This window comes from Aquarana catesbeiana, linkage group LG03, assembly GCF_042186555.1.
Source record: "Aquarana catesbeiana isolate 2022-GZ linkage group LG03, ASM4218655v1, whole genome shotgun sequence".
Taxonomy (NCBI): Eukaryota; Metazoa; Chordata; class Amphibia; order Anura; family Ranidae; genus Aquarana; species Aquarana catesbeiana.
In genome coordinates this window covers 717,296,889-717,312,364 of record NC_133326.1, presented here as the reverse complement: position 1 = coordinate 717,312,364, position 15,476 = coordinate 717,296,889, and the positions used below count along the sequence as shown (strand labels likewise).

The following is a 15,476-nucleotide window of genomic DNA, read 5'->3' as shown; positions in this document are numbered from 1 at the left end:
ACTCGTCTCAAAAAAGGCCCACACCAAAGAACTTTTTGAATAACGCGCAGAGACTGCAGCGCCCTGCACATGTGGAGCTTTGGGGTGTGATGCAGTCAATGTGCTGCCCTTAGGCTGGCCCCTGGAGGGCATCCTGCCTCGTTGGTGATGTGCTGCCGCCTCCTCCTCCTCCTCCTCCTCCTCCTCCTCCTCCTCCTCTCTCCTATCAGGCACCCACGTTGAGTCAGTGACCTCATCATCCCCTCCCTCCTCATCACTGGAGCAAACCTGGCAGTATGCTGCAGCAGGGGGAGCATGACTGCCAGATTGCTGTCCTTCTTGGGCACCCCCTCTGTCCGCGCTCATGTTACTGCCTTCATCGAGCTCAGTATCGTCATCAGAGCCTTCCAAACGCTGGGCATCCTCCTGGAGCATGTACCCAACACTGTGGTCAAACAGTTCGAGGGAATCCTCATGAGGACATGGTGGAGCTAGGGAAGGAGTCACTGATGACATTGAGCTGAGGGAAGAGGCCGCTGCTTTGCCAGACAAAGCACCCTGGGCATGGGTGAGAGAGGATGAGGAGGATGAGGACGGCTTGGTCATCCACTCGACCAAGTCTTCCGCATGTTGCGGCTCAACATGGCCAGCTGCCGAAAAAAAGGCCAAGCGTGTCCCATGGCCACGTGCTGATGAGGATGCACCGTCTCCACGACCAGCACTAGACACAGAGCCTGCTTGCCCTCTCTTATTGGCTTGTGACTGTCTGCCTCTCCTTCTTGGCCTTCCAGACATACTAATGGCCTGTAGCTGCACTAAGCTGGGATAGAACACCTGTAATTTTCTTCAAGTAGCTTTATATACTGTAACCAGACAAGCCTGCCTGTCAGTAGGAAGATAACAGGAACGGATCTAGCTGAACACTGTGAGCAGGACGCACTGTACTAAATGTAAATAGTCTAGCTGCCTGACCGTGGTACTAATAGGATCAAATAGAACACCTGTAATTTTCTTCAGGTAGCTTTATATACTGTAACCAGACAAGCCTGCCTGTCAGTAGGAAGATAACAGGAACGGATCTAGCTGTACACTGTGAGCAGGACGCACTGTACTAAATGTAAATAGTCTAGCTGCCTGACCGTGGTACTAATAGGATCAAATAGAACACCTGTAATTTTCTTCAGGTAGCTTTATATACTGTAACCAGACAAGCCTGCCTGTCAGTAGGAAGATAACAGGAACGGATCTAGCTGAACACTGTGAGCAGGACGCACTGTACTAAATGTAAATAGTCTAGCTGCCTGACCGTGGTACTAATAGGATCAAATAGAACACCTGTAATTTTCTTCAGGTAGCTTTATATACTGTAACCAGACAAGCCTGCCGGTCAGTAGGAATTTAACAGGAACGGATCTAGCTGAACACTGTGAGCAGGACGCACTGCACTAAATGTAAATAGCAGGAACGGATCTAGCTGAACACTGTGAGCAGGACGCACTGCACTAAATGTAAATAGTCTAGAAGATAACAGGAACGGATCTAGCTGAACACTGTGAGCAGGACGCACTGCACTAAATGTAAATAGTCTAGAAGATAACAGGAACGGATCTAGCTGAACACTGTGAGCAGGACGCACTGCACTAAATGTAAATAGCAGGAACGGATCTAGCTGAACACTGTGAGCAGGACGCACTGCACTAAATGTAAACAGTCTAGAAGATAACAGGAACGGATCTAGCTGAACACTGTGAGCAGGACGCACTGCACTAAATGTAAATAGCAGGAACGGATCTAGCTGAACACTGTGAGCAGGACGCACTGCACTAAATGTAAATAGCAGGAACGGATCTAGCTGAACACTGTGAGCAGGACGCACTGCACTAAATGTAAATAGCAGGAACGGATCTAGCTGAACACTGTGAGCAGGACGCACTGCACTAAATGTAAATAGCAGGAACGGATCTAGCTGAACACTGTGAGCAGGACGCACTGCACTAAATGTAAATAGCAGGAACGGATCTAGCTGAACACTGTGAGCAGGACGCACTGCACTAAATGTAAATAGCAGGAACGGATCTAGCTGAACACTGTGAGCAGGACGCACTGCACTAAATGTAAATTGCAGGAACGGATCTAGCTGAACACTGTGAGCAGGACGCACTGCACTAAATGTAAATAGTCTAGAAGATAACAGGAACGGATCTAGCTGAACACTGTGAGCAGGACGCACTGCACTAAATGTAAATAGCAGGAACGGATCTAGCTGAACACTGTGAGCAGGACGCACTGCATTAAATGTAAATAGTCTAGATAGAAGATAACAGGAACGGATCTAGCTAAACTGAATACAGTGTATATATATATATGCAACACCTGGGATGCATATATATACACAATACACTGTAAGTGCAGCTAACTGACTGACTGTTCTGCCTAATCTATCTAACTCAAATCAAATGACACTGTCTCTCTCTCTCTCTATCTCTCAGCACACCGGAACACACACTACACAGGGCCGCCGTGCAGGCGGCCTTATATAGTGTGGGGTGTGTACTAAATCCCCTGAGCCATAATTGGCCAAAGCCACCCTGGCTTTGGCCAATTACAGCTCTCTCTACTGACAGCGCTGTGATTGGCCAAGCATGCGGGTCATAGTGCATGCTTGGCCAATCATCAGCCAGCAATGCACTGCGATGCCGCAGTGAATTATGGGCCGTGACGCGCCACACGAATTTAGCGCGAACGGCCCATAACGTTCGCAATTCGGCGAACGATCGAACAGCCGATGTTCGAGTCGAACATGGGTTCGACTCGAACACGAAGCTCATCCCTATTCATTACGTGTAACACGGCCTTCGTGGTCTACGCTATGCAATGTCCCTGTGGTCTTATTTATATAGGACGCACTAAAAGGCTTTTGAAGGTCAGAATTGCAGAACATATAGCAAACATAAAAATTGGTTTCAAAGACCACAATGTATCACTCCACTTCAAACTAAAACATAACCAAGATCCATCGGGCCTCAAATTCTGGGGTGTGGATCATTTGAAACCTAAATGGAGGGGTTCTAATTTAGTTAGAGACCTTTCTAGAAGAGAGACCCAGTGGATCTTCTTGGTGGACACATTATCGCCAAGGGGGTTAAACGTTGATCTCGATATTAACTGCTTCATAAGCGAATATTAATATCTGTGATTAGGGTCTTGTTGTATTTGATCACTCCCTGATATTTTATCTATAGTTTGGGGGCACTCCCCTGTCTTTGTCACTTACCTTGCATTAATGCCTCTAGTATTGATATTGATATCCTATCTATTGTTTGGGGCCATTCCCTTATCTTTGTCACTTGTCTTGCAGTAATGCCTTTAGTATTGATACTTTTTTACTTTATTATTTTATTATATGAATTTGGTATGGATAAGCTTTGTCCATATATTTATATGTATTTTTAAGTTTCTTTTCTTTTTTCTTTTAATTATGTCTCCTGTTTGAGGTTGAGCTATCTAGATTAGCATCTAGTGACGTGACCTCAATTTTTTTGTGAGAGGACACTGTGTATCAGTGAAAAAAATTTAGTGACCACAAGTGTCTCCTTTTTATATATCGAGATATCCCACTGCTTCATAACTATGTATATCTGCATTTTGTGAACACAAATGTTTTTATGTGATTTATTCTTTATACTAATAGGAATATGGAGAGCATTGTTGTCCTTAACCTATACACAGTAATTGATTTAAGTCTTTCGTTTTAGATCTGCTAGCATAATGGTAAAGCGTGCCGGGCTAGAATGTAATTCACAGGGCTTTTTATGCTGTATAGTGATTTGTATACCTAGGGACTGACCCGTGTGGTTGGTGGGGATGTAAATCCACTTATTCCGAGGTTTTTATATTTGATGCTTTTTTATTTTGCTTTTGTAAGATGTGCAGAGTCTTTTTGTCCCTCTCCCCCTCCTGTAATGAGCCGTCAGTGTGGACTGGGGCTGGCGACGTGCACACGCCGGCACCTATGTCGCGCTGCGATTGGCTAGGCGGGATGTAGAGGGATATTTAAGCCGATTAGTGCGTCGTGTAGCCACGCCCTCTGTCGAAGTCAGGATATGACGAAACGCATCAGGGCATGGCTTACGCGACGTAGGAAGTGACGCGTGCGCTCCACCTTAGCCAACTGCACAACCAGGAAGTGACCAACGTCTCCTGTACAGCGGCGCTGGCTTGTCATGGTGAAGTAGATACGCTCCTACTACCTGCTTGATTGATTGCTCGTTTATTAAGAATATTGATGTACGTGTATTTATTGAAGGGGGGTGTTTTTTTATGTGGTGGAAGGGAATACAGTCAAAAAATAGGATTACGCTATGTGCGCCTCTCTCTTTGTTTTTTGACTTATTATGAGCCCTGAACATCCGTGATCCCTCCTGAGTGGTGTTAACAACAGTTGCTGGCATGGAGTATTATTCTGAATGCTTTATTACTTCCCAGTTCTGGTGAGTTTAACCCCCTAGGGGGAGTGTGTCCGCACTGGGTGGAATCTTGATGATCGGTGGAAGGTGCACGCTGAGGAATGTTTTCATGATCACCTGATGAACTCTCTTGGAACTACACCCTGAAGTCTACAACACTTCTCTTTTTAAGGGACTTTCTTTTAAAGGATTTTCCTATGCATGTGTGGTTGGCCACATGTTTATTTTATTACTGCTCAACATTAGCGCTGTTTAGTGTGACAATTCAGTCTATGTTTAGATTATTTGAAACACTGTGATTATACTGTGTTAAACGTACAATAATGCACCGTTATATACTGCCTTAAACACGCAGTAATGCACTGAAATATACTGTGTTAAATGTACAGTTACGCACTGATATATACTGCATTAAACGTGCACTAACGAACTGATATACTGTAGGAAACTTGCCCTCACAAATTAAACTGACACTAAAGTAAAGATAAATGGTGATCATTACACTCACACTGACTGAACTATCACTAGATTCACACTAAACTTATATTCTACACTGACAATTGAATCACAATAGCACACTATAGAACACAAACTCTCTAGTAGCACACTACAAATGGCCGCTATGGGGGGGGGGGATATTTTTATAGTGTGGGGCAGGACTAAGAGCAATGAGCCATGATTGGATAGAGTCATCATTACTTTCTCCAATCATAGGAAAAATGCTGCTTACGAACATTATTAAGGAAATATTTTCATTGACGAAATTAACACTGGGGACTATGTCCCCATGGAAGAACCGTTGCTATTCCAGACAAGAAGCAGGGGTTATTAGGCAAGTGTTCCTATGTTAATACTTTACCATTGTTGCACATGGCTTCTGGGTGTTGTGACAGTGCAGTTAGCTGTAAGCGTGAATGTTGCCCAGGATTGTCAAGCAGGCAGGTTGAGGGGCTCCAGGACTATTGATTAGTTTTGGAGGAAACTGTGTTTTAGTTAACTCTGCGGTTTATTTACTCCAGTTGGGGATCTGGAGTCTGGAGATTTCACAGCGATCTGGGTGGGAGGAAATCTGCAACCCTGGGCAAGCAACAGAATGGGGAAGAAAGAGGATTTAACAACTGAACTTTCTACCAAAACCTTATCTGTATAAACTGAGAAATAAATAATAGAAGTGTTCAGACAGCAATACAAGCTCCTTATCCACCTACCAGTTTCCCTCAGAAGTGACAGCATCTCTGCCATGTTCTTTTCTGGAAGGGATAAAACAATAATAGGAAATGTTATCCAATGACAGAGATTAATAAGATTTGGATTCAGGTCAAATTCAACTTCAATACCAATCCGAATTTCAAAACGAAAATACATTTTCTTATGTTCAAATTTCTTCAATTTCAACCCATTTTAAATTACCAATCATATCTGGGGTCAGACAATTTTGCGCCAACCTACATCTGCCATATTAGTTTAGTATTACCACTTGCTGACCACCTACTGCAGATTTACTGTGGCAGGTCGGCTCTATTGCGCGAAACTACGTACCTGTACATCATTTCGTGCAATAGACACTGGGGGCGCATGCAGGCCACCAGAGGCACGATCGCACGCTGATTGGACACAGGGGATGTCAATCAGCGGACCCGACGTCCACCAGGCACTCGCGATCGCTTCCCAGAGTGGCAGAACGGTGATCTGTCTATGTAAACAAGGCAGATCGCCGTTCTAACAGGGGAGAAGATATAGATCTTGTGTTTCTGCTAAGCAGGAACACGGATCTCTGTCTTCATCCAGTCACACCATCCCCCAAATAGTTAGCAAGCACCCCCTAGGGACACACTTAATATTTTGATCGCCTCTGATGTTAACCCCTTCCCTGTCAGTGTCATTAGTACAGTAACAGTGCATATTTTTAGCACTGATCATTGTATTAGTGTCCCTGGTTTCCTAAAAAAGTGACAATTAGGTGTCTGCAATATTGCAGTCCTGCTAAAAATTGCTTATCACTGCCAATACTAGTAAAAAAAAAAAAAAAGGAAGAAAAATACCATAAAAATATCCCATAGTTTTTAGACGTGATAACTTTTTTGCAAACCAATCAATATACACTTATTGGGTTTTTTTTTTACCAAATTTCTTCATCAGCTTAGGCCAATATGTATTCTGCTACATGTTTTTGGTAAAAAAAGAAAAAAATCACAATAAGCGTATATTGATTGGTTTGCGCAAATGTTATAGCGTCTACAAAATAGGGGATAGATTTATGGAATTTTTATTATTAATTTTTTTTTTTACTAGTAATGGTGGTGATCAGTGATTTTTAGCGGGACTGCGACATTGCAGCGGACAGATCAGAACCTTTTGACACTTTTTTAAGGATCAGTAACATTTATACAGTTATAAAAATGCACTGATTACTGTATAAATGACAATGGCAGGGAAGGGGTTTACACTAGGGGGTGATCAAAGGGTTAAGTGTGTCCTAGGGAGGTGTTTATAACTGTGGGAGGAGGGGCTTGACTGGGAGTAGAGAGAGATCACTTCCAGATCACAAGGAATCTCTGTGTCATCCACTGACAGAACGGGGATCCGCCTTGTTTTCAATCTTGACAGATCCCTGTTTGGCCCCTGGCCACGCGCATCGGCTCCGACGTCGTGGGCATGCCTACCTGCTATATCTTTTACATGGAGCACCATACTGGTATGGCGATTTGCGCAATAGAGTCACCCTGCCACAGTATATCTGCGGTGGGCCGCCGTTGATTGGTTAATGAGCAGATCTTTTCTTTCAGTGCACAGAAGCTGCCCAGCTGTTGGTTAATTACCAGTCACTTATTGTTACCACAGTGACTCACCTGGTTGCCATTAACCATTACCAGTCTACAGACAGCCATTTTTGCTATTTAACCACTTCACTCAAAATCACATACCTGAATGATGTGCAACTGCACGTATCACCCCGGTAATGTTTTTTTAGAGCCGACGGTCAGCTTTCCTGTGATAACAACCGATCAGCCGCTCGGCTGTTATTACAGGAGACCCAAGCGACCGGCCGGCACGCACACCGTCTGGCCGGAGACATGAACAAAGCTGGAATCATCTTTGATCGGGTCTCCGATGTAGTAGCGATGTCCCAATGCCACTTCCGGTTTACTCGGTAGCCAATGGTGCCAGATTTAAAAAATTCAAAGTATTCAAAAACACTGATTTTGGCGTTTTGAATACTTTGAAGTGCAGAGGAGGGGTTTGGGGTCTTTTAGAAATTCTAAGTAATTTTCTAGCAAAAAATACTGATTTTAACTTGTAAGCAACAAATTTCAGAAATAGGCCTGGTCTTGAAGTGGTTAAACAGCTTTGCTTATTTCCTCCTTGCCCTTGTGTGGTTTGTAATCTCTCAGTGCATTCCTTCCTGTGCTCCTGTGTATGACTTGGCCTGGCTGACATCCCTTCCGATCCCTGTTCCGGATTTTGTTCCTGACTACGCTGACATCTGTATTATGGAAAAAAATCCTGCGAGCCACAATTATCCAGTGCCTTAATGGAAATTCAACCAAACAGCTACCCGGCTGCAGGCGCAGATCACGTATTCATGACCGTGCGATAAATGATATATGAAAAAAATGCGCCGCGCCTAGGGGTGTAACTGAATAACTGTAAATCTAAGTACAAATCATAGATAATAAAGCGTGCAAATCAAATAGAGCCTAAAGCTCTGATCACTTACTAAGATCACCTGCTGTGTGAGTCCTAAAGCTCTGATCACTTACTAAGATCACCTGCTGTGTGAATCCTATGACCAAACACACTAAAAAATAACTAGTGCAATAAAACACAAAGTGCAATGTGCATAGAAAAACGTAATAAGATAAATATACAATCCACAGTGATTAAAATATAATCATTCCTAATAAGGTGTATATGCTAAAAAATGTTACACATATGTAGATCCACTGTGATTAAAATGAAAAAGAAAAAAAAATTAAATAAAACAATATATATATATTCGTAAAACACAAACAGAGTAAATCAATCACATGCATGGGCGAATTGAAACTATAATCGCCCTAATAAAAGTGTTCAAATCACATCCGTGAAAGAATCTTCCAATCCAGTAACATAAAGTGACCAAGTTCAAATAAAAGTCAGTGTAATGGTGATGGTTCAAAGAAAAAGTTCCGGTTTTGAATCAAACGTGCCCAAAGAAAAACATGCTGTGAAGTGCCTTGGTGACCCCCAATGTGATTGCGCTCACCTTGGAGCGTGTGACACAGGTTTTAATTGTGTCAATACACGCTTTTGGAGCCACCCCTGGGCTCAGTATTAGGTACAGCTGATTCCCACACTAGATTCTTTATGGCTCCACTCACATCAGACCATATAAAAGAAAAAGGCTAATATAGTATAATACGTAAGTATGATGTGAGTGGAGCCATAAAGAATCTAGTGTGGGAATCAGCTGTACCTAATACTGAGCCCAGGGGTGGCTCCAAAAGCGTGTATTGACACAATTAAAACCTGTGTCACACGCTCCAAGGTGAGCGCAATCACATTGGGGGTCACCAAGGCACTTCACAGCATGTTTTTCTTTGGGCACGTTTGATTCAAAACCGGAACTTTTTCTTTGAACCATCACCATTACACTGACTTTTATTTGAACTTGGTCACTTTATGTTACTGGATTGGAAGATTCTTTCACGGATGTGATTTGAACACTTTTATTAGGGCGATTATAGTTTCAATTCGCCCATGCATGTGATTGATTTACTCTGTTTGTGTTTTACGAATATATATATTGTTTTATTTAATTTTTTTTCTTTTTCATTTTAATCACAGTGGATCTACATATGTGTAACATTTTTTAGCATATACACCTTATTAGGAATGATTATATTTTAATCACTGTGGATTGTATATTTATCTTATTACGTTTTTCTATGCACATTGCACTTTGTGTTTTATTGCACTAGTTATTTTTTAGTGTGTTTGGTCATAGGATTCACACAGCAGGTGATCTTAGTAAGTGATCAGAGCTTTAGGACTCACACAGCAGGTGATCTTAGTAAGTGATCAGAGCTTTAGGCTCTATTTGATTTGCACGCTTTATTATCTATGATTTGTACTTAGATTTACAGTTATTCAGTTACACCCCTAGGCGCGGCGCATTTTTTTCATATATCATTTTTTCATATACGCTGACATCTGGTTTCCTTTCCCAACTTGTCTGATTACCTGCTCTAACATCCAAATCCTGGCTGCTGTTTTTGACTACGGTTCTGAACTGTGTTATTTTTGTCATTTTATTAATGGTGTGATTGAAACTGTACTTTCTGTCTTAATCTGGTTTATGGTTCCTGACACCGGGTATATGTGTGCATTTTTACCAGGACTCTTGTAGGGCCCATTGCTGTTAATGTTTGTTTGTACATTGGATGTACAGTATGTACTGTTATTAATCTCATCCATAGGCCTGTGCGGGGGGTGTTCTGAGTGTGCCTGGGCACACCCTAATCACAACGTGCGGTGCCATTTCCTCCAACAGCTCGGGATTGCTCCATATTGGCTCCCCCACCCCACAGTGCTGCTGGCTTCCCTCCTCTCCTCTCCCCCTGGCTGTTACGGGGATGTTTCAGGATGGAAAGTGGAAGAAGGGGCTAGTAAATTTGAAATTTACCGGCACCTTCCTTTTCTAAATGCACACAGTGAACACATTCACTCACTGTGTTCATACATAACTGAAGCACAGTAAACTGTGCTTACTATGCTTCAGTTTGTGAAGGAACAGGAAGTCGCACAGCACAGAACACTTCCATTCATTCCCTGGCCCGTGCATCTGAGGCTGCAGAGAAAGGTCTGTGTGTTTGGGCTTTGGGGTGCACAATGTATTAGGCTGCACACACCTATGATTTCTTTTTACATAAAGCTCTTAATATTTCCATACTAGTGTGCATCTTTAATTAGAATTTTTGGAGTATAATTTATAGAAGTTGCCAGACAGCAATACAAGCTCATTCTTCACCTACCAGTCTCCCGTATGTCCGACAGCTCCTTGGCCATGTTCTTATCTGTGCAGAATAAACCAATAATAGGAAATGTTATCCAATGACAGAGAACGCACACCAGCAAACCTACTGTATTTTTCCTCTGAGATTTGGATTCAGGTCCAATTCAACTCCAATCCCAATCCAATATCCACTGTATTACCAAAAGTAGTGGGACGCCTGCCTTTACACGCACATGAACTTTAAGGCATCCCAGTCTTATGCCCTGTACACACGGTCGGATTTTCCGACGGAAAATGTGCGATCGGAGCGTGTTGTCGGAAATTCCGACCGTGTGTGGGCTCCATCTGACTTTTTCCATCGGATTTTCTGACGCACAAAGTTTGAGAGCAGGCTATAAAATTTTCCGACAACAAAATCCGTTGTCGGAATTTCCGATCGTGTGTACACAAATCCGACGCACAAAGTGCCACGCATGCTCAGGATAAATAAAGAGATGAAAGCTATTGGCTACTGCCCCGTTTATAGTCCTGACATACGTGTTTTATGTCACCGCGTTCAGAATGATCGGATTTTCCGACAACTTTGTGTGACCGTGTGTATGCAAGACAAGTTTGAGCCAACATCCGTCGGGAAAAATCCTAGGATTTTGTTGTCGGAAAGTCCGATCAATGTCCGACCGTGTGTACGGGGCATTAGTCTGTAGGGTTCAATATTGAGTTGGTCCACCCTTTGCAGCTATAACAGCTTCAACTCTTCTGGGAAGGCTGTCCACAAGGTTTAGGAGTGTGTCTATGGGAATGTTTAACCATTCTTCCAGAAGAGCATTTGTGCAGAAGACAGTTGTTGAGTAATCCTTTATTAAAAAATAAAAAACAGTGTCCCCCCCATGTAGATCCGTCGTCAATCACGCTGCCTGCCGACCCGAAAAAAAATGAAAAAAAATTGCTTCCGCCAACATGGGGGAGCTATGCCCACTGCACGCTCCTCTGTTTGACAGTTCTTTTATAGGGAATAGGCGGGGCCACCAGTCTAGATCACCTGGTGGCACTGCCCTCCTTCTGACGTCACAGACCAGTGCATGCTTTGTCTGTGACATCAGAAGGGGCGGTGCCACCAGGATTTTAAGGGGAACCCCACACCAAAATTAAAAAAAAAAAAAAAAACGATGTGGGATCCCCCCAAGATCCATTTCAGATCTCTATCTGAGCATGCAGCCCGGCAGGTCAGGATGCTCTCACAAGCACCTTGTCCCCATGTTGAGGAGACAAGGGCCTCTTTCTAAAAACCCAGGGACTCTCGAAAACTATATAACGTTTGGGGTTCTTCTAAGTTATTTTCAACGCTGTTTTTCTTTTTTCTTTTTATTTGAATATCTGCCCTGATACTTTTAAACAGTTGCTGTGTAGGGGGGGGATATATACCATTTGTTAAGGTGCAGAATATTTGGAGTATAATTTATAGAAGTGTCTAGACAGCAATACAAGCTTATTGTCCACCTACCAGTTTCCCTCAGATGTGTCTGCTCCTCGGCCATGTTCGTATCTGTGCAGGATAAACCAATAATAGGAAATGTTATCCAATGACAGAGAATGTACATATCTAAACTTACCTTACCTCTGAGATTTGGATTTAGGTCAAATTCCACTCCAATTTCAATCCAGATTTTAACACTAAAATATATATATTTGTTCAAATTTCTTCAATTTCAACCCATTTTGAATTCCCAATCACATCTGTGGTCAGAAAATTTGCACCGACCCACATCTGCCATCTAGTTTAGTATTAAATGATAGAATTCAAGTTTTTATAGTGAAAGGTTCTATTAATGCTACAGTGAACAATGACTGTGAAAAGACACGGTTTGACCAGTTTGGTGAGGAGAAACCCGAATAACCAGCCCTGACCTCAACCCTACTGAACACCTTTGGGATGAGTTGGAACTTTGAGCCAGGTCTTCCCATCTATCATCAGTACCCGACCTCATAATTGGCAACAAATTTGCACAGACACCCTCCGAAATCTTGTGGAAAGCCTTTCGAGAAGAGTGGAGGCTGCTGCAAAGGGGGCAACTCGTTTTTAGCAGCCATGGTTTTGGGATGGGATGTCCAACAAGCTCATATAGGTGTGATGATCAGGAGACCAGAGACTGTTGACCATGTATTGTAAGCCCATACTATGCCAACTTCTGGTCAAAAGGGGCTGCAAATCCAAAATTCTCATGGTAAACTTTTCTCAAATTTCTTTATTCATAAAGTTTAAAGGAGAAGTCCAGCCCGGGCTCGTTTGGCTGGGCTTCTCCTATGGGTCACAGGAGTGCTATTTGGTTTGCACTCCTGTGACCTGTTTTCAGGTCTCAAGTCTGCTCTCTGCTGACGTTACCAAGATCAGTCCAGGCACCGCATCATGCAGACTTCGGAAGTATGGATCCGCCAGGTGCCTGGACTGATGGCAGTCTCAGCCTCTCAGCGAGCCGCTAAGAGCCTGAGAAGAGCCTCCCCTCCACAGCTGATCGCTCCAGTGAGCAAGGAGAGGGCAGAGCGGAGAGCTGCTGACTGACAGTCTGCAGCTCTCTGCTCGGGGAGCTGTCAGAACCGAGCGATCGGTAGACATGTGCAATTCGTTTTGTTCCAAATTAGTTTTTTAATGAATTTCACCAAATTTGTTAATTTGCAAATATCTGAATTAATGAAAACCTGTTTAACAATTTTTTCAGAATATTGTGAATATTCGTAAATTTGAATATTTGAAAATTCGGAAATTCGGAAATCCAAAAAAAATCCAAAGATTTGGAAATTTGAAAATTCGCAAATGAGAACGAAAATTCGAAAATGAGAACGAAAATTCGAAAGAATGAAAATAAAAATGAAAATCCAATAATTTGAAAACCCGATGATTCAAAAATCTGAAATAGTAACTAACTATTAAATTATAGGTTTTGGCTGTTAGTCAACGTAACAAATACAAATTTATCTGAAGTTACGAATTAGTATATAGCTGTAATACTCACAGGAGGTCAACAAGATACCTATGAAGACAATCAGAACAAGGAACAGGAAGGCGAGAAGGATCATCAGGATCAGTTTAAGCCGGATATGTGTATTCTTGGCAGCTGAAATAATTATAGACAGACAGACTTCATTTTTGTTCTCTTTATGTTCATTTTTCCATTTTATATACATATGATTTGACACTCTTTTCATCAATTTTATTTGTATTTGTTTCGCGTGTGTTTTTCTTCTTAGGCTGGCCATACATTATACACTTTTCTTGTACAATTTTCCTTTAGATTTACCAAAACCCTATAATGTGAGGTCAAACCTAAACACTTTGAATTTGGATGCAATCAGGCAGGTCCTTGCATTACATAGTTAAAGGTAAATCTAAAGGAAATTGAATAAGAAAATTGTATAATGTACGGCCAGTCTAAGACTGGCCATACACCTATAGATTATCTGCAGATTTTCTATGGTCAGATGGAAAAAGTGGAACAGATTCCTCCATCTACGCTGAACTGTGTGGATGGAAGAATCTCCCACTGGCCCAAGCTTCCATACTGTATCTTGCTAGTCGGCCCCGCTGGCTCTCACAATACCTGAACATTCTGATTGAGTGCAGGCATTGTTTAGGCTGAGTGCCAGTGGGGCCGACCAGCAAGATACTGAAGCTTGGCCCAGTGGAAGATTCCTCCATCCACACAGTTTATCATACATGGAGAAATCTGTTGCACTTTTTCCATCTACACATAGAAAATGTGCACATAATCTATAGGTGTATGGCCAGCTTTACTCTGGTGTCTAATTTCTATCCCACCTTCCATGGGTCCTATTATTACAATATTGTTCTTTTCAGCTACCGTGTAATGTTCTCCTCATTACTACCCCACACCTGTTCTCGCTTCTTTTTCTTTCTTGTATGTAGTTAGGTTTTTCACTGGAGGGACAGATCCTGAAGCTGAAACTCAAATACTTTGGCCACCTACTCAAACAGAGGACTCTTTGGAAAAGACCCTGATGCTGGCAAACATGGAAGGAAAAAGGAGAAGACAACAGAAAACAAGATGAATAGCTAGCATCATCATAACAATGAACATGAAGTTAGGCAAGCTCCAGGAGGCAGTGGAGGACAGAAAAGCCTGGTGCGCTATGGTCCACGAGGTTACAAAATGACTGAACAACAACATGTAGTTAAGTGTAATTAATGGGTGAATTTATAAAAAAATGTCCATATCTAGTCATCCTGTGAAACCACAAACTATTCCTGCACAGCCAGGCAACACGCCTCTCCAACTTGCATTCTGACAAAAGAAAACAGTCCATGGGCTGGTTATTGTTGTTTTATTGGGGGAAACAACTTGGATAGGGTATAGAAATTATGGGATGCTCAACTTGACTTGAAGAAACATCAGATGAGGACAACTTCCTTCTCTGTGTACAAAAATGAAGATCCTGGACTGTACTTCCTCCGGAATAATCTCAGTCTCTATGGATCAGTGACAAGGTCCTTTATGGACCAGGAGCTCTCAGTCCCCTTTTGAGAAATAGCGCAAAGTTGCAAACTGCATGCAGGAGTATTGTGTCTCCTCAGTAGAACTTCAGTCAGCTCTGATGCTTGGAGATTTTACCAGCCCACCTGGCTACCTTGCCTACTAGCCCACCTAGCTGCCTTGCCTACCAGCCCACCTAGCTGCCTTGCCTACCAGCCCATCTGGCTGCTCTGAAGAACGCCCCAAGGCAATGGATTGGTATTTAGTTCAATGCTGTCCCTGGAATATGCTACGTCTGGCAGCCTCTCCCTTTGTATGCCCCTGGGTGTGCTGAGGTACTCTCACTGTTCTTTGCTCCCTGCTGCCCTGGGCAAGACTTCTGTTCAGGCCTCCAATTGAACAGATCTTCCCATGCCAGCCCAGATGTTCAAAGTTTTGGAGATTCCCCTCTTATGCCCGTACACAGGATTGGATTTCCCGACAACAAATGTTGGATGTGAGCTTGTTGGCTGAAAGTCTGACCGTGTGTATGCCCCATCGAACATTTGCTGT

The 15,476-nt window shown here is 42.8% G+C and overlaps 1 protein-coding gene across 1 annotated transcript in view; it reads right to left on the bottom strand.

The window, feature by feature from the left end:
- LOC141133703 (uncharacterized) overlaps positions 1-15,476 on the bottom strand; it is a 125,769-nt gene that overhangs the window by 90,341 nt on the left and 19,952 nt on the right. The window contains exons 3-6 of the mRNA XM_073623200.1: positions 13,449-13,550; positions 11,942-11,983; positions 10,460-10,501; positions 5,654-5,695 (exon numbers count right to left, since the gene is read on the bottom strand). Of these exons, the coding sequence (XP_073479301.1) occupies positions 5,654-5,695; positions 10,460-10,501; positions 11,942-11,983; positions 13,449-13,550 (228 nt within the window). The remainder of the gene's footprint in view (positions 1-5,653; positions 5,696-10,459; positions 10,502-11,941; positions 11,984-13,448; positions 13,551-15,476) is intronic.